General features: G+C 56.4%; 1 protein-coding gene across 1 annotated transcript in view; it reads right to left on the bottom strand.

Annotated features, from left to right (window-relative positions):
• Window positions 1–20,259, bottom strand: part of HMCN2 (hemicentin 2) — a 139,035-nt gene that overhangs the window by 109,212 nt on the left and 9,564 nt on the right. Inside the window, 7 exon segments of the mRNA XM_045563742.1 lie at window positions 1,456–1,719; window positions 3,619–3,739; window positions 4,622–4,728; window positions 5,321–5,492; window positions 13,097–13,219; window positions 13,992–14,150; window positions 15,314–15,384. Coding sequence (XP_045419698.1) covers window positions 1,456–1,719; window positions 3,619–3,739; window positions 4,622–4,728; window positions 5,321–5,492; window positions 13,097–13,219; window positions 13,992–14,150; window positions 15,314–15,384 — 1,017 coding nt within the window.

Consider the following 20,259-nt stretch of genomic DNA (forward strand, 5'->3'; position numbering starts at 1 on the left):
GAGCCTTGGCCAGGCCAGCACAGGCGTCCCTTTCCATGAGCTGAGAGGACCCAGGCCCCCAGGCCACCCCCATCTCTCCAAACCCAGAGCCACCTGCTCCAAGGCAAACGCCCAGCTTCCCAGACCCGGACGGCGGGGCGGGAGGCAAAAACCCAAACCACACCCCTCCCCTCTATGTCCATCTAGAGCCGAGATGGAGACCAAAAGCCAGAGCTAAACCCAAACCCTTGGATCCCTCTGAAAGAGCAAGGGAAAGAAAACAAGGGCTGCTATTCCCCTGCTGAAACGCCTTCCTGAAAGTTCCTCCTCAAAGCTGTGAAGCCAGGGGAAGAGAGGCCCAGGAGCCGCAGCAGGAGGGTGGAGGCCGGGAGGCTGGAAACAAGAGGTCCCCCGCTCCCCAACCCAGCCCTGCCCTGCCCCGCCCAGATCCTCAGTCCTCTGTCCCACCGTGGCCACCATGGCCAGCCTCAGGAGCCGGCTCTCCCTCCCCTCTCTGCACCCCTATTTGAAGTGGGAGAGGAGGCCACCATTCACTGAGGTCCCCTGCAAAGGAGTGCTGGAATGTCAGTGACATCCACGTCCAGGGGAAGGAGGGTGGAGGGCGGGAGGAAGGCAGGGAAGCCCAGCGAGGAGGCCTGATGGCCAGCGAGCCCAGACACCCCTGCTAGGCCCAGAGGCAGACGTGGACAGCCAGCGACTCCACCTGTCTTCTGGGAGCTTCTGGCCCAGAAGACGAGACCTGAGGGACACAAGGAAGCCAGCAAAAAGCCACACGTGTGGGAACCAGCACAGCATGACCAAAGATGGGATGACAGAATGGCCTGTTCCTACAACGAGCTCACGGTAACAGCAGCTGCCGCGTGGAAGGCCTCACCCACAGGCCCCACGCCCCGAGCACCGCAGCGCTGTCTCGTGTGCACAGCTGTGGAAGCCCAGAGCAGCCCTGTGGGACGGGCGGTCTCAGTTTCCTCACCTAGAGAATGGGGACACACCTCAGAACTGCTGCAGGCACCAGGGAGCTGGCGCGTGGCAGGACCTGGCCCAACACAGGCCCACGGAAAGTGCCCCAAAGGGTGACTAGAATGACTGTGATAATGACGTGACTGAGTGTGGAAGAGCAGACACCCACTCTGCCCTGCCCACCGCCGCATCTGACGCAGGCTAGAGACTAAAACCGACGTCGGACAGGTGGCTGGCTGGACAGACGGGTGCACAGATGGGGAGGGTGGGCGCGTGGGTGGGTGGGCGCACGGGTGGATGGATGAGTGGATGGCTTTGCTCTAAATCCTTGAGCTGAGGGCCACAACCGAAGCGTCTCAGTATTCAGCGTAATGCCTTACAGGGAATAGCTGTCCTTAGAAGCTTAAGGAACAAACGTTTCCTATCTAATCAGGGAAGGCTTCCAGGGCTCTGAGCGAGCCAGGGAGCCGGAGGACAAAAGAGCCACCCACTCACCTGGGGGCACCCCGCTGTAGGAAACTCCAGACATGCGGAGGAGGCTGTGTCCCTCGGGGTCCTTGCCCTTCACCTTGAGGTAGAAGCGCTCCTGGGGGGCGTGGAAGGGCGGCCCGCCCCACAGCTGGTGGGCGGATCCGTTGGAGAGGGGCCGCGCGGGCAGAGTCAGGAGGGGCTGCCCCGAGCTGCGAGTGAGCTCCACCGAGTCGAGGCGGCCGGGGGCCTGCAGGCCCGTGGAGTTGATCACCAGGGAGACGGGGACCCCTGCAGAGGGAGGGCGGGGAGCGAGGTGCTGGCGCCGGTGTTGGGCTCCGTGACCCTCCTCAGGCGGGGGCCCGGGGCCGCACCCCGGAGGCCCAGCCTGCTCTGCCCTCCTTACCTGCCCCTCCGTCTCCACCAGCCCTGTGCCTACTAAAGCGGGAGGGGGCAGGCGGAGAGGGGGCCCTGCTACTGTCCGTGGTACTGAAATGCCGCTGCCCTTCCACCCCACGGCTTCGCACGGGGCAGACCCGGGAGGGCCTGTCTCTCCACCCCGCAGCACGGACTCTGCCGCCGTCCTCAGCCAGCCTCGGGGAGCGGCCTCGGGCCCTGCCCGGCCTCCCCACGCCCAGTTTTCTCCGCTTTTCTTTTCTCTCCTGATGGAAACGTGGTACTTTTCACACTGTCCCAGGAGAGGCAGAACTGGACTCGGTTTCACAATTCCCTTAGTTGGTTTAGGGACGTCAGTCACGTCTTTTCCTTTTTGGATAGCTATGCATTTTTTCTCTCTCAGGGATCACAAACTGGGGCTATGGATGTGGTCGATGGGGTCCATGAAACGTCTTAAAACTTTGGAAGAGACATTGAACAATCAGGAAAGGGCGTGCAAGAATCTAGAAGTCCAGATTCCTTTGAACGTTCAAACGTGTCAGTGCCGGGCCCCATTCCCACGTTGGAACAATCACCTTGGGACAACGGTGTGTTACTGCTGCTCCCGGTGGTCCAAGGCTCCACTGTTCACTGAGCGACAGCCTCCCGCACTCCCTGGTGTCCCCAGCGCTGAGGCCAACTGTCAACGCTATTTATCATTGGCCCACACTGTTTCTCTTCTTAAAAAAATGCCTTGGACCCACATCTTTATCAGAAGCAGAAACACAACAGGGTCACGTGTGGCCTCCTGCACCCACTTCCCTGTGGATGGGCCCTGGGGACAGGCCAGCCCTCAATCCTTCTGGCACTACATTTAGGTTTCTTTTCCGCTATTGGCAAAACAAACCCAAAATGAGCAAGCTGCCCCTTTTCACTTTAAAGACATGACCGCTGGTCCTGGCAGGAACGCAGCAAGGGCTGACAAGATCAACAAACATCGGCGAAGACACAGACTCGAGAGAAAGCCCTAAGGGTCTGGCCTGCACCATTTTTGGTTGCTGTTCAGTGGTCTGGAGTCAGCCGGACCTGGTCTGGCCCCTCCTCGTCTCTCTTCGGAGCTGGTCCCAGCAAATCCTCCAATGGCCCCGTGGCAAGGACCATATTTTCCGAACCTTATATTGGGACCCTTGTTTCCAAACTATAAATTGGGACCCTTGATCTGGCCTCCGGATGGTGTTTTCTAGCATGGAGCTCAGGCAGCCTGAGCCGGGGCCCCTGCCTGCCCGAGCCCCGTGTGGGGGACACAGGCATCCTCAGGCCCTGTGGGTGGCATCCAATCAGGAAACTGACACTGTGCCTAGGCTACTACAACCCCCTCAGCCTTGGGGCACCCAAATGTCCCCCGGCACACTCATTCCTTCGGAGCAGGGCACCGTCTCCTCCTCAGTAACCCCGGCTCGCTGGCGCCGGCCCTTCCACTGCATGGCCTGACGTTCGCTGGGAAACTGAGGAGCGGGACGGACTCTACACGCAAGGTGTTGACAAAAAGAAAGAGGGGGGTGAGAATTCAGTGGTAAAGGGGACAGCAGAAGGTCCTGGAGGCCTCTGAAGGCAGGAGGATGTTGTACAGGTAAACGTCACAGTGTCACCTGGGCTGGGGACTCAGGTTACATCGCTGTGGTCTGGAGAACGGCCACACTTAGTCCTTCACAGTCACACACGGCCAGGCCCCCCCAGGCCTCCCCCTCTCCCCAAAGCCAGGCCCCTTCTCTTCAGAGGCAGCTCAGCACCGGCCACAGGGGCAGGTGACCGTACCTTGCAAGGGCCACTCGATGGTGTGGTTGAGGTCCAGAGAGGGCTGAGTGGAGAAGCCAGCTCGGAAGTCGATGTTGCTGACACCTGTGATTCTCACTGAGTGGCGGCCGCTGCTGTAGACCTAGCACAGGCCCAGGCCCCATGTCACCGGAGCGTCAGAGCCCAGCACCCCAGCTCCAGGGCAGGGGGTGACTGACCTGACCCGGCCCAAGTCAGCAGCTGAAATTCTCCCACCTTTGCAGGCACACGGGCAACTTCCTTGCTCCTGGGGCCCCGGCACAATGCTCCCAAGTGGAGTAGCAGAAGTCCCAGCTCACAACCCCCACCTGAGCGGACTCTTGAGGCTGCCCCGCCTTTCAGCTCTCCCCCAACACCCGCAGCCCTGTCTGTCCCCCCGCATGTCTAACTCCCTGCTCTGCCTTCAGTTCTTGGCTCAAAGATGCTCAGATTGAAAGGCAGGTGGTCGGTGCTGCCACTTCACCTGCAGCACCTGGCATGGTGCCTGGCACACCATAGGTGCTCAATAAATGATGCCCAGTCAGCAGGTGCTCCTGCCCTTCCAAGGCAGCAGCCTGCCCCAACCCAGGGCACTCTGCCGGGGACTGGGCCTGCCCACACCCCCTGGCCCCAGTACCTCGTAGATGGCAGCAGGCCCCGCCAAGCCATACACCAAAGTCACCCTTGCTTCTTTTACACAGTCCTCACAGGACAGGGTTCTGAGCCACAAGCCAGCTCTGTCATCCACCCCTGAACACTGAAGTCGTTTCTCCAAGTCCTTCCTAAATATCCCCAAACTAACCCAAACCACTCTACTTCCTCTCCCTGGTGCAAAGCAGAATGCCCCTCCTTTGTTCTTGACCTTTTACTTCTGCTGATATGCCCGCATCACCACCACCCTGCAGACCTCACAAGGCCCCAGGCTCCCCAAGGGCACACAGGAGGGAGATGGCTCCAGCTCAGTGAAGCTGGTCTCCCCCGCCCCTGGCAACCCAGTGCCCCCTACCTTGATGGACCACAGCCCAGGATGCTCAGGCTTAAAGGCCACAACCTTGGCCGAGTCGGGGATGTTGAGGAGCACGTTTAGGCCCTCGTCCTTCTGCAGGATCCTCCCTGTGGAAGCCCCAAGGATTGCTCAGTGTCTGACCCTTTCCTAGGGTGACAGGGCCCTGCCTGTCTGCGGGAACCCATAGCCCACCAAGCACTACCTCCAGGCTGCCCAGGAACTGACGAGGGGCCGTTGGGGCCCTCACCTCATTCTGCCCCACCCTCAGGTGCAGGCCGTTCACCTGGCTGCTAGGCCTGGGTGTTCATGACATCCTCAGAGCACCATGGGGCCAGGTGACCACGTCCAAATCACACTGACCCTGCCCCTCTATTGACCTTGACAAGCTCTCACCTCCCCGAGCCCCAGCTTCCCTTGTGGGCCCCGTGCTGTGAGTCCCTGCCACTGTGAGGCCACACTGATTAACACGGGGTGGGGGGCTCGGTGACAGCCTCACATTCCTGGGGCTGCTGCTGTTTTACTTCCCCTTGCTTGGCTGCTACCGACCTTCCCACTTCCTCGCCCACCATGGGCACCCTCTCTGCTCCCCACTTGGTGCCCTCCACTTTCTTATCCCTGGAACCTTGTGTCTTAACTCCCTCCCACCCTGGGTCTCTTTCTTTGTCCCTCCCTGGGCTTCCAGCTCCATCTTGCACGTACCCAGTGGGTCTCGGACTTCGATCTCAGGCCCTGGCCCGCTCAACGAGATGGTGACCTCCTTCAGGCTGGGGTCAAAGGGGAGCCTCCACGTGTGCTCGCCCTCCTCCTCGTGGTCCGTGGACAGCAGGTGCACCTTGGAGGCCTGGATAGCTGACTCCACCCACTGCAGTACCTGCGAGGTGAAAGTGAGCAGCTGATGCCACCAGGCGCCCAAAATGTCCTGCTTGTGTCTGGCCGGAGGCAGGTCCCTAACTGGGGGGCCACGTGCAGAATCTGGCTCCCCCTCCCATGGGTTTTAGGCAGCATACAAGATTTCCAGGTCACCTAAGGCCACCCCACTCCCCACCGTCCTATACCAGGCCTGATTCACACGTTAACACCCTCCTGGCTTCTATGGGCTCTGAGTTGTGATGCCTAAGTTGAGAGAAGGAGCACAAGCATGTCCTTCTGCTGGAAAGACTCACTTCACCTTCCCTACCTGCCCAACTTCTACATCACCCACCACCTCCTCCAGGAAGCCCTCCTGGTGCCCTTACACACAGGTGAACCTGGAGATTTGGAATCTCTCCAGACCTGCGCAGCCCATAACTGTACCCAGGCCCAGAATGTGCTCCCGCCAGGGTGCTGCGTTCCCCACGCAGGACAGAGAGGAGCTGCTATGAAGACTTCGAGTCTCTTCCCGACCCACAGAAGTGAGGAATTAGTGGATCGACTTTTCCCAGTGTTGAGAAATCTTAAACCCTTGGTTCCTATAACTGTTTATCCACTCTAAAATCTCACATGTTTTGGATAAGTCCCACTGAGAATCAGATCAAAGGTACAGCCCCTCGGCCTAGAATGCCATAATACCCCTTAGGCACATGTTTAGGGTGTGAGTTTAGGGGGCTCTCAAACTCCCTCAAAGACACACCCAGTGAGTGCAAGGACCCCATGTTAACAGCCCTTGATCTAGTCTAAGATGGCATTTCACTGGGCACAGAATTAGTTAGTTTCTCCAAGTCCTTACCACAGCCTTCAAGACCCCATATTCTGTGGCCCCAGCCACCTGTCCAAGCTGACCCGAGGTCCCCGTGCCACTGACTCTCCCCATGCCTGCCAAGCTGGGCCCCCATGCCTCACCCAGGCAGCCCCACCCACACACGTGCCGTTCTCCTTGCAGGAGCGCCCTGTCCCTTAGCGGCCACCTCCTGGCTGCTCTTCCCCTCCCAGCTGGAACAGGCCCCTCCAGTCCCAAACAGGTTCTGTTCCTTGGTGCAGACTACTTAGCAGCAACTTGCACCCCAGTTATTCACACTCGTTGGCTCCAAGCCTCTCTTCCCTATTGGCCTAGAGCTCCGTGGGGGCAGAGACCCTCTGCTGTGCCCACGCATGTCTCAGCCCAGGGCTCACCGGCCGGCACAGAGAGGGCTCTCGGGAGGCGCTCGTTGACTGTGTGAGTCCAGCAGGACACACGCCTCCTGGGCAGGGCCATCAGGGTCCCTGCGGTCCACCTCCCAGACATCTCACGCAATCCCTCCCCTGCCCAGTTAATGCCTCCTCCCTAGCAAGCCTCGCAGGTTCCAGCAAGGAAGCCAGGGAGGAGGGAGAGGAGGGGGCCCCCAAGTCTGGACCTTCTCTTTCCAGGCCAAGTGACCTCAAGGAGTGTCCAGTGCAAAACACAATGTACCCAGTAATACACATCGGTGCCAGACCCCCAGAGAGAAAAAACAACTCCAGGTGAATTCGGAACCCAGTGGCTCAACTATACTTTCTCAGCGGGAGACACCCTGAAAACAAAAAGAACTGCAAAAAAAATCTTTAGTTTGTAGTTTTTAATTTGGCAGAACTATCAGTATTGTGATTTTGAAACTATTTTATGTATCTTGTTGGATAAAGCAAATAAGATGTTAATATTTTCTGAGTTAAGATTTTCTCTTATAACCAAATGTAAGAGACCTGCAAGTATAAAATCAAACAAGCTAAGTAAAAGATCTGCTGTGTGACGTTTGAATCGTAAATACTCAGTACAGAAAGATAGATCCAAAGCAATGATGTCCCACATCCCAATACCAATGATCACTGCTCATGATCCCAGATTTTGGTTTCTAAATAGCATTCCCACTAGGGATCCTTGGAGAAATGGCTAATTCCAGGCCTGGGGAAGGCATTTTATAAGGTAAGCCTGGGACAACTGGTTATTGCATAAAGCAAAGAAGCTCCCAAGGACTAATGGGGACATATGAAAAGAACACAGGAACCAGCTTGAAGGAGCTCTCCCTGGAGCCCACAAAAGAACAGTAATTGTGATCAACTGAAACACACTGAATGATATAATCCATGTGCACCTAACATACTCAGAAAAAGACAAAGCAAAATTCAAAACAGTAAAACCTCACTTGCCACCGCTGAAGTTGACTTCTTAAAGAACAGTCATTCTGTAACTTTTCAATAGGAATCGTACTTCAGAGAAACCAAATCGTCCCTTTTGATACACAAAAGTTCTTTTTCTTGGAAGAATGCCCACTCGTAAATGTGGAAGGGATGAGGCACTAGGAAATCATCATTTTGCAACCCCTGGTGAAATAATCGTTTCGGGCGAGGCTCCTCTGTGAGTGCTAAACCGTGAGATGAAAGCCTGATGCGGAACTGGATGTCCACACAGAGCCAGAACGCCACCCCACAGACCACTCAAATCATAAAGGGAAAAACATGGCCTTCCAGTGCAGAGAGCTGGCTGTCACCGGCAATGACAGTAGGACAGGCTGACATTATTTCGTCCTGATGTGATGCAATAGAAAGTACACACAGCACCAACTGTGAAATATTCCTGCCCAAAAGCTGGCCTCCATCTCAGCGGGTCTTTAGACTGGCCCCGTTTAGGGGGATACAGGGGGTCAAGAAAAAGTTAATGACACCATAAGGAAACAATTGGAAGAATCCAGAACATGGGGACATGGTACAAACGCATGGCTCTTCAGCAACTGGTGTCATTGATAAGAAGCAGACTCTCCAGATTTAAGGGGACCTAATAGACATAACAACCAAGTGAAATGAACATCACATGATTCAATCCTGATTTGACAAAAACTGTTATAAAAGACATTTTGAGGACAATTAGGGAAATCTGAATGGGCTTTGGGTTATGGATGATACTAGGAAACTATTATTAATTTTACTAGATGATATTATGGGTTATGTTGAAAACTATCTTTAAAAATAAAAACCATGATGAGTTATTCATGGACAAGGCGTCCTGATTCAGCATAAAGTACAGAGAGTTAGCTAAAGTGGGCAGAGCAACAGTGTTACCTACGGCTGAACCTAGTTGGCGGGCGCGTTCTTTTTACTCTTCTCTATCTTTGAATTTTTTCATAGTAATTTTTAATGCCATGACATTGAGAGGCACCTGAGCCAGCGCAATGGGAACACTGCCGCTTGCCGACTCCCGTCAACTGGAGACGGCTTCCTGGAAAGCAGTTTGAAGGAGAAATACAAAGCCACGCCCAGCCTCAATCAGCAAACGTTCTGCGATTGATTAGCAATGGGCTTAGAAAGCCGTGTCTTGCATGCCACCTCCCAGCAGTCCTCACTGAATCATCACCCTCCGGTTCTGCCTACCACACGATCTTCCACGGTGGAAGGGGAAGAAGTGAATTGGAAGAATTAGGAAACAAACATGTTTTGTTCAGGCTGAGCCAGAACATATGTGCCCAGTTCACAGCTAGATTTCAGCTATCCCAGGATGAGAATTCTGTGTTCTGAAAACTCATCTGTTTTTTATACTTGGAGCTGCTTCATTCTGTTTTGCCTAGCTTTCTAAGTAACATGTCTCGTGAAAAGGTCCCACCTGTCTTGGCTGAGGAATGGGGACAAGGTTCTTCGTCCATGCGGGGGTGGACCAAGGGCGGCAGCCAAGAATCTCAGCTGCAGATGAGGACAGAAGCTGGGGTGTGAAAGGCAGATCTCCCGGCAGCAGAAAAGCAGCTCTGTGACCACCGTCCTTGCCCCCAGGGCCAGCCCTTTTCAGGGGCAGGAGGGACTCGTCACTGAGCAAAACTGCCAGGAAGTGGTGGCATCACCAGTCGACAATTACCCAGGCAAGTCACACCTGCTACTGTGTTGCAACTGCCGTTACACACGCCTACCAGGGTGTTCTGGTGGAGGGAAGATGCCCAGTGGTTCAGGCTACTGAACCCGGAGAGGGCTGGGACACAGGACAGGACGCCAGTGACCCCACCGGGTGGCAGCCTGCCCTTGGGGCCTGGCCTGTAAGCACATCTGCACTCGGGAGTCGGGGCGCTGGCCCCCTCGCCCACGGCCAGTCCTTCTGGACCCGGTGGTGCCCCCGGGGCTCTGGGGCGGAATCTGGGGGGCCTTCCGAGCAGAGAGTCCTCATGAAGCAAGCTCAGAGTTTATTTGGTGACAGCAATGGCTTCCAGATGTTAGCGGGGCCAGCGGGGCAGGGGGCCAGCGATGCGATAGGGCTCATCTCCTTGTCACTGATGGGGAAGGAACGAGAAATCTGGCGCTGCTATCCCGGCCAGATGGCTGCTGCTCGGCCCTTCACAGCAGATAAATCATCCCTGAGGCCCCTCCCAGGACACTTGACAGCTAGGGCAGCTGAGGAAGGGGGAGGGGAGGGGAGGCCGAATGGGCCTCAGGGCCACAGATGAGAACACGGAGGCTCCAGTCAGGAGGCTCGGCGGGGATGACCTCCCTGGTCTGGGGGTTCTGCCCTTGCTAGCTGGGCACCCCGGGCACTTGCCCTAGGCTGTACCTTTCTGAGAACCTTTGCCAGAGAGAGCTCCTACTCTCCAGGGGGCTTCGACGGGACAGGGGCGCTCTGGGCCCACACCAAAGCACAGAGGGCTGGAATTCTGCCATCGCGGACTCCTACCGAGGGCTTCCCGTGCCCTGTTTCCTTTCATCTTCGCTACCGTCTCACAAGGCACGGCTCTCATTAACCCAGCTGCACACAAGGCCACGATGTGGCCCAGAGAGGTTCAGTACTATGCTCAAGGTCACACCGCAGGTAGGCGGCAGAGCTGCGCAGCTGTCCAAGGCCAGGCACTGTGCCCTGGAGTCCAAGCCGTGTCCATGCCACGGCACCGCCTCCCGGGGAAGGGCCCAGGATGAGGTCATCTCTGGGGCCGTCCTGATCCCTTAATCAGAACCACCTGGGCCGAACCTCCCCTCCCCCTTACTGTCCGGGGGGCGGGTCACCTTCCCCGTGTCGATGCGCAGGACCTGGAGAACCTGCCACTTGTCCCTGCTGGCACAGGACACGGGCAGGGGCCCAGCCCCCAGGACGGGCCGAGCTGGAGTGTGTGTGTGCTGGGGGAGCAGAGGAGAGCGGGAGGCCCAGCGCCTCCTGGGAAAAAGATGGAGGGGCCTTCCCAGGCCCAGGGAAGCTGCAGGACGGTGGGGTTTGCCCAGCTCCACTGCCTCTGCCCTCCAGCCCACCACTGTGCTGGCACAGGCGATCCTGGGACCTATCTAAGTCTTGATCAAAAACGCACGCCTCTCGGACAGGCTCAAGGGGCCACGCTGCCTGCCTCTGACACGGTCCCGTGTCTGTCTAAGGACGGTAAAAGCTCCAAATTTCCCCTACAGCGGAGGGGATCCTCATCTTCCTTCAGTTACCCTGGAATCCCAAGGGGGTCTCTGGTGCCAGTGAGGCCACCACCACAATTGGAAAAAGCTAAGTGCTCCAAAGCGGTGGGACCTCAGCTTTGATTGATTGCCACCTCCACGCGAGCACCCAGAGCTGCACCTGGCACCTAAATACATCATGGGAAGAGAGAGTGCAGAATGTCTCTCATGCCACACTGGATGCACTCTGAAAGGGTAAAAGGATCAACTACACATGCACAGTGTGGGGACTTCTGCAACTTCTGAGGAGTTCCCCCAGCTGGAGCCCCCTGGCTCGGGCAAAGGGACTGTTCATCTCTCCCGGGAGGACGACCAAGCCCTGGCTGCCCCAGCCACCCTCCCAGGCCTGCCCAATGTCTGGGGACACATGGAAGGGGCTGGGTCCGAGGCATTAAGCTAAGGAACGACAGAGCTCCATGTCCAGGAAGGAGAGGGATCCGGGCCCCACCCAGAGGGTGCCAGTTGTGGCCATCGGTGGTCTCACCAAGTCACATACACGCTGCCCGGCGGAGACCCCCACAGCAGAAAGCCAGGCACCATGGCCAGGAGCAGGGGAGTTGCCCAGGCTCCTGCCCTGAGGGAGCGACTCGGGAAGCCCAGCCCCGCACCTGGGCAAGCGTCCCCCACTGACCCCCACAGCTGCCCTGCACCTGACTCGCCCCGGCAGGAACCCCGTTCCCGTGTAACTGCCCACACAGTCCTCCCCAAAGCAAGAACCAAGCCACCCCTCCACCCTAACATGCCACCCACCCTTGCTTGGGTGGCTCAGTGCCAGGGTAGGCTGACATGCCAAAAAATGAAGGCTAATGTGTCGCAGAGAACCATAAACGCCATCTGTCAACGGGGAGTAAGGCACACAAAGCTAAACACGGCCCTGGGGACAGTTCTCTTCAGTTCCATAAACACACAACACACGAAGTCCTCTCCCGGAGGAGATGCCGGCCTCAGAGACACCACCTCTTACACCTTCTTCTTCCCGGGGCCTTCGGCATGCGGGACCCCGTGTCCATCCACTCATCAGCTGTTTACCCAGCACCTGCCACATGCTGGGAAAGGCATAGCCTGGTGACATTAAATAATCACACAATTACAAAATTTCAATTCTGCACAGCAGCGCAGAGAGCTGGGAAAGGGTGTGGAAGGAGACGCATCCCGACAGGGAATCAAGGAGGGTCTCTGTGAGCAGTGAGGATGGAAGGAGCCGGGGAGGAGGGGCCGGAGGAGGGAGCTGCACGAGCAAAGGCCCTGTGGTGGGGACGTCAGGGAAACAGCAGAGGCCAGCAGGGCAGTGAGTGGAGGGCGAGGGGGAAAACAGTGAGATCACAAAGGCAGGGGGTGAGATTAGGATCTGGACACCCTCTGGGGGAGACAGGGAGGGACACGCTGGCCAGGTTCACTGCAGGAGGACGCAGTGGCCAGCCACAGGCTGCTCACACAGCCTCAAGGCGGACCGCCAGCACCGCTCCCCGACTCTGCTCAGTGGCTTCACCACTGCAGCTTGGAATCCACCAAGCTAGGAGTGGAAATGGGTGTCCTTGTCCTCCCCGGAGAGATGGTGTGAGTCATCTACCCCTCGCCCTGCTGCCGGGAGGGCACGCGTGGGCAGGGGAGACGGGAGAGCCCTCCCCGGGAGCCTGGAGGGAGGGAGGGCAGGCTCCGGGGCCAGAAGTGAGACCAGGGGCAGACACCTGGTTAGCACTGGGCTCTGAGCGAACCCAGACCAGGCACCTTGGGCCCCAGCCAGCAGGCCGCTCCTTGCCGAGCCCCAAGGAGCACACCAGGCCCTCACAGCCCTGCGCCCTCCACCCAGCCCAGTTCCCTGGCGCTGGGAGAATCTCAGAAGAAACCCCACACCCACAGTCCTGCCAAACTTTGCTGGATCCATCCTGCCACCCTGGACCACTCCAGGGTGCTGCTTCAAGCCTCAGTCTCTTTACCTGAAAAATTTTGCCTGGAAACCCCAGCAGCAGTGGGTGGCAGGGTTCAGCAAGATGGCGTTGTATCGCCCCGGGCATGGCACTGCCTGCACCTGCCGTGGGTGAGCACTTGGCGCTGCTCAGCTACAACTGCTACTCCACCCCTGGCAAGGCCACCCGCAGAATCAGGGTGGTCACTGCCCTCGCTGTGCCTGGAAAATGGGCTCACCTCTGTCACTTGCTGTTTGTCCAGGTGGAACACCTGCCCAGAGCTGGTGGCAGCAATTTCCTCATAGGCCAGGTAGCCAGGATGGGTGCGGTCACCACAGTCCCCCGTCAGCACGAAGACCACCTGGAAGATGGACACGAAGCCTGGCTCTCCAATTCTCTGGCCACCTACTTCAGGTGTGAGTGGCAGGGGCCAAGCCAGGTGGAGCAACCTGGGGTGAGTCCATTCCTCTCTCAGCTCAGGTGACATATATAGAGAGTGGCAATAATAAGGGTGCCCATCTCACAGGGATCAGGGACACAGGGCCAGGAGTACAGTAGGTGCTCAATAATCAACAGCAAAGAAGAACATGGAAGTCAACTCATCTCAGGGCAGCCCCTGGAGGCTGCAAAGTTGGAAGAGCCTTTAAGAACCCAAGTATGTTCTCAATGCGAGCGCAGAGAGGCCATCGCGGCCCCTGAGGTCTTGCCCGAGATGCCGAAGAGCTTCCCCACTCACGTTCCTCCCCAGCCCTCGCCGCAAAAGCAAGAAGCCAGAGCCCTGGCACGTCTTCCAAGCCCTGAGACAACAGGAAGGCGATGCGAGCAGCAGAGACCAGGAGCAGAGGCGATGGCAGGAGGAAGATGGACGGCCCAGACTGTGGCGGGGTGTGGAAGGAGGAGGGGGCTGTGCTCTTTATCAGGAACAAGCCTCACCTGGCCGGGCCTGGAGCACGAGAACACACTTGGAACTCCCCAGGGCGGCCGCATGGCTGCGAGGCTGGACCCCAGGCCGTGCAGGAGGGGCACCTAGCTCCTCTCTCCAGGTGGGCACTCAGGGCTGCTGAGGGGGACTCCAGCTTCCTCGGGACCCCCTTGTGGTGGCCACTCAAGCCCCCCAAGGCCAGCTCACTCACCTGCGACTGCTTAAGCTGCAGGAGCCGCAGCACCTCCTCCTTCTTGTGATAGTCCTTGGCGCGGGCGTCCGTGAAGACGTAGATGAAGGAGCCAGGGCTGGCGACCTCCACAGCTGCCTTGATGGCGCCCACACTCATCTCGGGGCAGTCACCGCCTCCCTGGGGGGCACGGGTGTGTCAGCGGCTGCCACCCTCCTCCTCCAGATGGGACCCACCCAGAGACACATCCAAACCCAGCGGGAGTTGGGAGTCACCTCAAACTGCCTCTGTCCTGCCCACCCAGGGGCAGGCCATGGCCCCAGCCACTCCCTTCCTGGAGACACAATGTAGCATCCCACCTGCTTTCACTTCGGACAAGTGGCATCATTCATTCATCTGCCCATGCAAGAGTGAGATGGGCCCACCCCACAGAGTCTAGTATGGGAGGCAGACGCTAGGCCAATAAGCCCAACACAAGTATTAATTACCACTGTGGTGAGTGCTACAACTGGGGAGGGTGGGGGGGAGCCATGGGACCTCTAGCGACAGATAGTGGGGAGAAACCACGGTCAGCCAAGCTTAAAGGAGAGCAGGCTGCCAGGAGGAGGCAGAGGTGGGCTGAGCATGAGGGAGGCCCTGGAAGCCCCTCCCCAGTCCTCACCTAGCCTGCCCTGGTAGTGACACTCCACCCTCCCTGCCTCCACCTTCTCTGCAGGAAGGGCACACGTCCGTCTCACCTGGGTTTGTACAGCCGCTTGCAGCAGCAGGACTGGCAGGGGGTGACTTTTCCATAAGTCACCCCACAAGGACTTACTGAGCCCCCTGTGTGTTCTGGGCCTGTGCTGGGCCCTGGGGGATCTGGCAGTGAACTAGACTGATATGTGGGGTCCTCTGCCTTTTAGGAAGCTGGAGGTCTTGGTGGGCAGGTGGCAGAGCAGGTGCTGGGCTCACTGTGGCAGTGGAGCCCCCGTGGCCACAGGGCATCTGACCCAGCTTTGGGCCCAGTTTTGGGGGTCTGACCTGACCTGCCTCACATTCTCCCCCAGCCCCCTCACCCTCACCTGGGCATCAGCACCCTCCTTCCACCCCTTCATTCATTCTTTAAATAACGAGCACCTACTGTGTGCCAGGCACAGGCACAGGCTCTGAATGGGGGAAGGAAACCCAGCACGTGCAGGTCTCCAGGGCCCTCAAGCCTCAAGTGGGCTCCGGCCACAGGCAGCGCTGAGAGGCAGGTCGTGGTGGGGAGAGGAGGCCACCACCTTGGCCGCTGGCGGGGCACAGACTTTGGTCTCTGGTGACCTGGGAGGAACAGCACAGGGGGGTGGGGCAGGGTGGCCCACCTGCACGTAGAGTTCTCTGAGCTCCCTCTGAAACACCGCCGGGTCTGCTGTGAGGGTCACCGGGCCAATATCTGCGGAGGAGAGAGAGAGAGGCCCAGATGGGCTGGGACCCCCAGCTGCACAGCCTGGCGACACGATGGCAGCATGTGATCGGAGGAGCTGAGGCCGCATACAAAAAGGGGAGAGAGAAGGCAGCCATCCCAGGGCTGCGGGATCGCCTGAGCCGTTCCCAATTGGCCCAGAGCTCCAGGGGGCACAGAGCTGAGCCAAGGTAGTTCCCAATCTTGTGACCAAGACCCTGAGAACCCCCCACTCTGCCGCCCCAACCCCTACTCTTGGTGGGAAATTCTGGAAAGACGAAGAAATAGAAAAGCAAACAAATAATCCATTTTGGGGACACAGCAACTATCCAACACCCACTGACCAACAAGAGTAAAACCTTCCAGAAGCCCCATCTATACACGTGCTCATTTAGAAAGAACAGCAAGACACATCACAAAGACTGATGACACTCCACGTCGGCAAGGGTGTGGCGAGACTGGAGCTTTTGCTCACTCTGGTGGAAACACAAAATGGTTCGGCCACTTTGGAAGGCAACGGAAGTTCCCAAGGAGGTAAACATGCACCTACCATACGATCCAGCTGTTCTCCTCCTTGGTATTTACCCAGGAGAGTGAAAACACACGTGCACACTAAGACTTGTACTCACCCATTCACAGCAGTTGTACTCATGATGGGCCCGAGCTAGGAACAGGCCAAATGCCCATCCTCTGGCACACAGACAGACTGCGGCATATTCCTGCGATCAGTCCCCCTCGCCCATGAAACAGAGCAAACTGCCAACAGAGGCAGCAGCACAGGGGACGCTCACAGACGCGATGCCGCGCGAAAGAAGCCAGACACAGAAGAGCACAGACTACACGGTTCCATTTATAGGAAGATCTGGAACAGTCAAAATTAATCTAAGGTGAAAAAAACCAGAACTGAGGCTGCCAGGGGAGTTGGACGGGAGGAGACAGAAATGTTTTATGTTGGGATAGGAGTGTGGGCTCCGCGGGGTACCGTTTGTCAAAAGCATACAGCTGAGATCCGTGCGTGTCGGCGCATGTAAATCTGCCTCTGGAAAAAAGGAACTATCACAAATGATCATCGTCCAAGGGCGAGGGTGGGAGGAGGTTTAGATGAAATAAGGATGACAGGATTTTTATATTTAGGGACGCTGGGTGCATACATGGAGATTCATCACACTCTTCTACTTACTTTGTATGTATTTGAAATGTTCCCTAATAAAAAGCCTTTTTTTTTTTCAAATAGCAATCACGGAAAGCCACAGCCAACATCAGACAGCACTACCGATGCTGGAAAGCAAGGCGAGAATTCCAAGGACCCATGTGGCCGTGTGCACAGAGGGGATTTTGCAAGGTTGTGTGGACATCAGATTTCTTAGGATAATATTTCATTTGAATCCTTGCTAAACCCTAATAATGGACTATTTTTAGTTCAGGAATTCAAATTCCAGTCACCCTAAAAAACTCCCACACTTTAGTCAGCAGACCTCAGTCCTTCTTAGAAAGGGAGGCCGGTGGAACTATCCGACATCCCCCACAATTATCAAGGAAGAGGTGGCCCCAGCATCCCCCGGAGCCCCTGCCCCTCTGTCTGCAGTAGTCCCTCCGTTCCTCTGAACTCTTCAGGAACCGGCTCAGCCCGACCGCAGCAGCTAAGCCCTCAGCTGGACCTCGGCCAGATCTGATCGGAATCCTGGCTTCATCCTTCCCAGCTCTGGGGCCTCTCAGAGCTCTCTGCACTGCCTCAAACCTCAATTTCCCCGTCTGTTAAACGAGGCATAAAACAGCACCATCTCTCCTGACCAAGAACCATCGCTGCGAGAATTCTGTGAGGCCAGGCAGGTGAACACCCAGCGCAGCTTAGCTCGCAGCTTGGCCGGAGCAGAGGCCCCGCACTGGGGGGCTGCGCTGAGGTGGACGTGCGATCAGCCAAGACCAGCAGCGGGTCTCGGGTGGCGCAAAGACAATTGCGCTTCAATACGAGGTCCTCAAATTCTAGTTTGTCTAAGAAAAGCAATAATTTTACTCATTGTTGGTTATTTCTTTGTTAGGTAATCATACATGTTCATTATTTTAAAAATTAGTATAAGATTAATGATACTGACATTTATTAATACTGAGCACGAGGCCATGTGCTGAGATGCTTCCTGTGTGTTAGCTCACTGCATTCTCCCTGGCACCTGGTAGGTTTAAGTCTTACCCACATTTTAGAAGACAAAACAAAAGCCCAGAGAGGGTAAGTAACTTGCTTAATGACACACAGCCAGTAAGTGGCAAGTCTGGGATATGAGTCCAGGTCCGGACAACCTCAGAACCTGAGCTCTTCCTGACTACTGCTCCCTGGGAATTTTACATAGAAATTCCTGACATGCAGAAAACAGGAGGGAGGGGCAGAATTACCTGTATTTCTACCAAACAAAGATAATCATTTTCATTTTTGTATATAACCTTCAAAATTTGCACTCATATATGTAAATGTATAAATATACCTTACAAAATGTTTTAAGCAGAATTTTTATCAAATTATAAATAACATACTCTTTCTAACCTGAATCTTTTCACTGAACAGCATAGTGTGAGCAACTTTCCAGAAGGTGAAATACTCAGCCCAACATCACTTTTAATAACTACAGAGTATTTCCTTTGTGCAGATGTCTAGTAATGGCCTTACCCAATCCCATATTTTGTTTCCATTATTTATAATGAACAATGTTATTAGAGCATCTTTGTCCCCGTAGCTTTAGGCACTAGTTCAGTTGTTTCCAAAAGAGACGTTCCCGAGTCAATGGCAAAGGCAAAGGCGACGGTGAAGGCTTTGGGTGCAAATCCAGTAACCTTGTAACTGTCCTCCCATCTCCAGACTTTGTTGCCTCCAGCCTGCCCAACCTGCCCCTGCTGGGGGACGCGCCCTCATGCCGGGTTTGGCACACAGCGCCCCGCTCAGGAACCCACAGCTACCACCCACCACCTGCAAACCCAACGAAGGGCCCCCCCAGTGCCCAGGTCTGAGTCTGGCCAGCTCTGGCCTCCCCTGTCATGACCCCTCATTGCTGGGCCAGTGCTGGGGTGACCACAGCCTCCCCTGCTCGCCGCAATGCAGGGAAAAGCCGGCGCAGTGAGTCGTCGTAAGTAAAATGCAGTAAAGTGGTCTGTGTGCTTCCTCCTAGCAGGGCTGAAGGTTGCTTTTTTTTCATGGAAGGAAAATAATAACAGAAGAGAGTTGATTTTTTTCACAGTTCTACTTGGCAAGGTCACATGTTGGCCACCTCTGTTTTGTTGATGTTTTCTTTTCTTTTATTTAATAATTTTTCTGGATGGAGAAACCCACAGTTTGGGCGGCCCCAGGGCTGAGGCTGGGGAGGTTGCCAGACCCACTGCGTAAGGCCTGGCATCCGTCACCCGGGGCGTTCTGGGGACCCGGTGCCCTGGGAGAGGAGGGTGTGGGGAGACCACATCCCTCAGCAAGGCCGGGCCTCCCCAGACAGCAGCCTCCCCACGCCCCGAGGACTCAGCCAGCACGTGCCGAGTGCCAGGGACTGTGTGGCTCGTGCAAGTCCTGGGAAATTCCAGGAGCCAGCAAGGACTCCTGGGCCGGGGAGCCCCTGACTTTGCGGTTGGCCTCTGATCCGTGTCTACTGCTGCTGTAACAAATGACTACAAATTGAGGGCCTTAAAACAACACACCTGTATTTATGGAGGTCAGAAGTCCTAAAATCAAGGTGTCAGCCGGACTGTGTTCCTTCTAGGTTCCAGGGGAGACTCCCCTGCCTCACCTTTCCATTCCAGCCCTCGGACCACGGCCCCGCCTCCACCTGCAAGGCCAGCGGCGTAGCGTCTTTAAATCAGTCTCTCTCTTTCCATCATCGTGTCTCCTTCTCTGACTCTGACCTTCCTGCCTCCCTCTTTTAATGCCCGCTGTGATTACATTGGGCCCACCCGGGTAATCTCAGCTACTCTCCCCATCGGCAAAGTCCCTTTGGCTTGTCAGGTAACATTTGCAGGCTCTGCGCATTGGGACGTGCACGTCTTTGGAAGCCATTATTCCGCCTCCCACAGCCTCCCCCAGCCTGTCTCCTGCAAGAACTGACTTGGGAAAAATCAACTGCACTACAAACTTAGGTGCCAAACATAACAATGTGAGGAAGAAGAGACCTTGTTGAAGATGGGGAAATTGAGGCCCAAAGAGAAGACAGCCCTGCAGGCCCGCCGGGAAGATGTGGGGCAGGGGCTGATCGCATGCCTCGTGCAGGCAGTGACGCTGTCTCTGGTCCACCAGGCCTCACGCCAAGCCCAGTGCCTGGCACAGAGGAAGCGCTTAAAGAACCGTTACTAAATATCATTCGAATGAGTGAGCGAACGAATGTCCCCGTGAATTCCATTCTGTTAGAGCAGCTCCAGGCCAGGACCCAAGGTCCATTTATCTTCGTATCCTGCGCCCACCCAATGCCAGGCACACAGTTAACATTCAACAAGTGCCGCTGATTGTGGGGCCCTCACCACGGCAGGCTGCTGCCCCTGCCCAGAGAAACAGATCCCAAACAAGGCAGGGAACCACACGTGATTATCTGGGGCACGTGGAGACGTCGGCCATGCCCAGGAGGCCTGGCCAGATGCACAAAGGTGTCCGTGATTCCTCTGGAGAGAGGGCAGGGCCCAGCGGAGACTGAAGACAAGAGCTTTTTAAATGTCTGCCCAGGTTCTGAACAAAGAAGGTTTTCAGGAGAGTGCAGGTTCTCACACACCTGTACCCATGCACACAAAGTCTATTAATTTCTTTGCTTTCTCTGAACAGATGATCCCCAAACCTGCCCTGGGAGCTGCTGCCAGCCTGTCCCATCATCCCCAGGGCAGGGCCAGCCTCCAAGATGCCAAGAAGGT

This window comes from Lemur catta, chromosome 10 (assembly GCF_020740605.2).
Source record: "Lemur catta isolate mLemCat1 chromosome 10, mLemCat1.pri, whole genome shotgun sequence".
NCBI lineage: Eukaryota > Metazoa > Chordata > Mammalia > Primates > Lemuridae > Lemur > Lemur catta.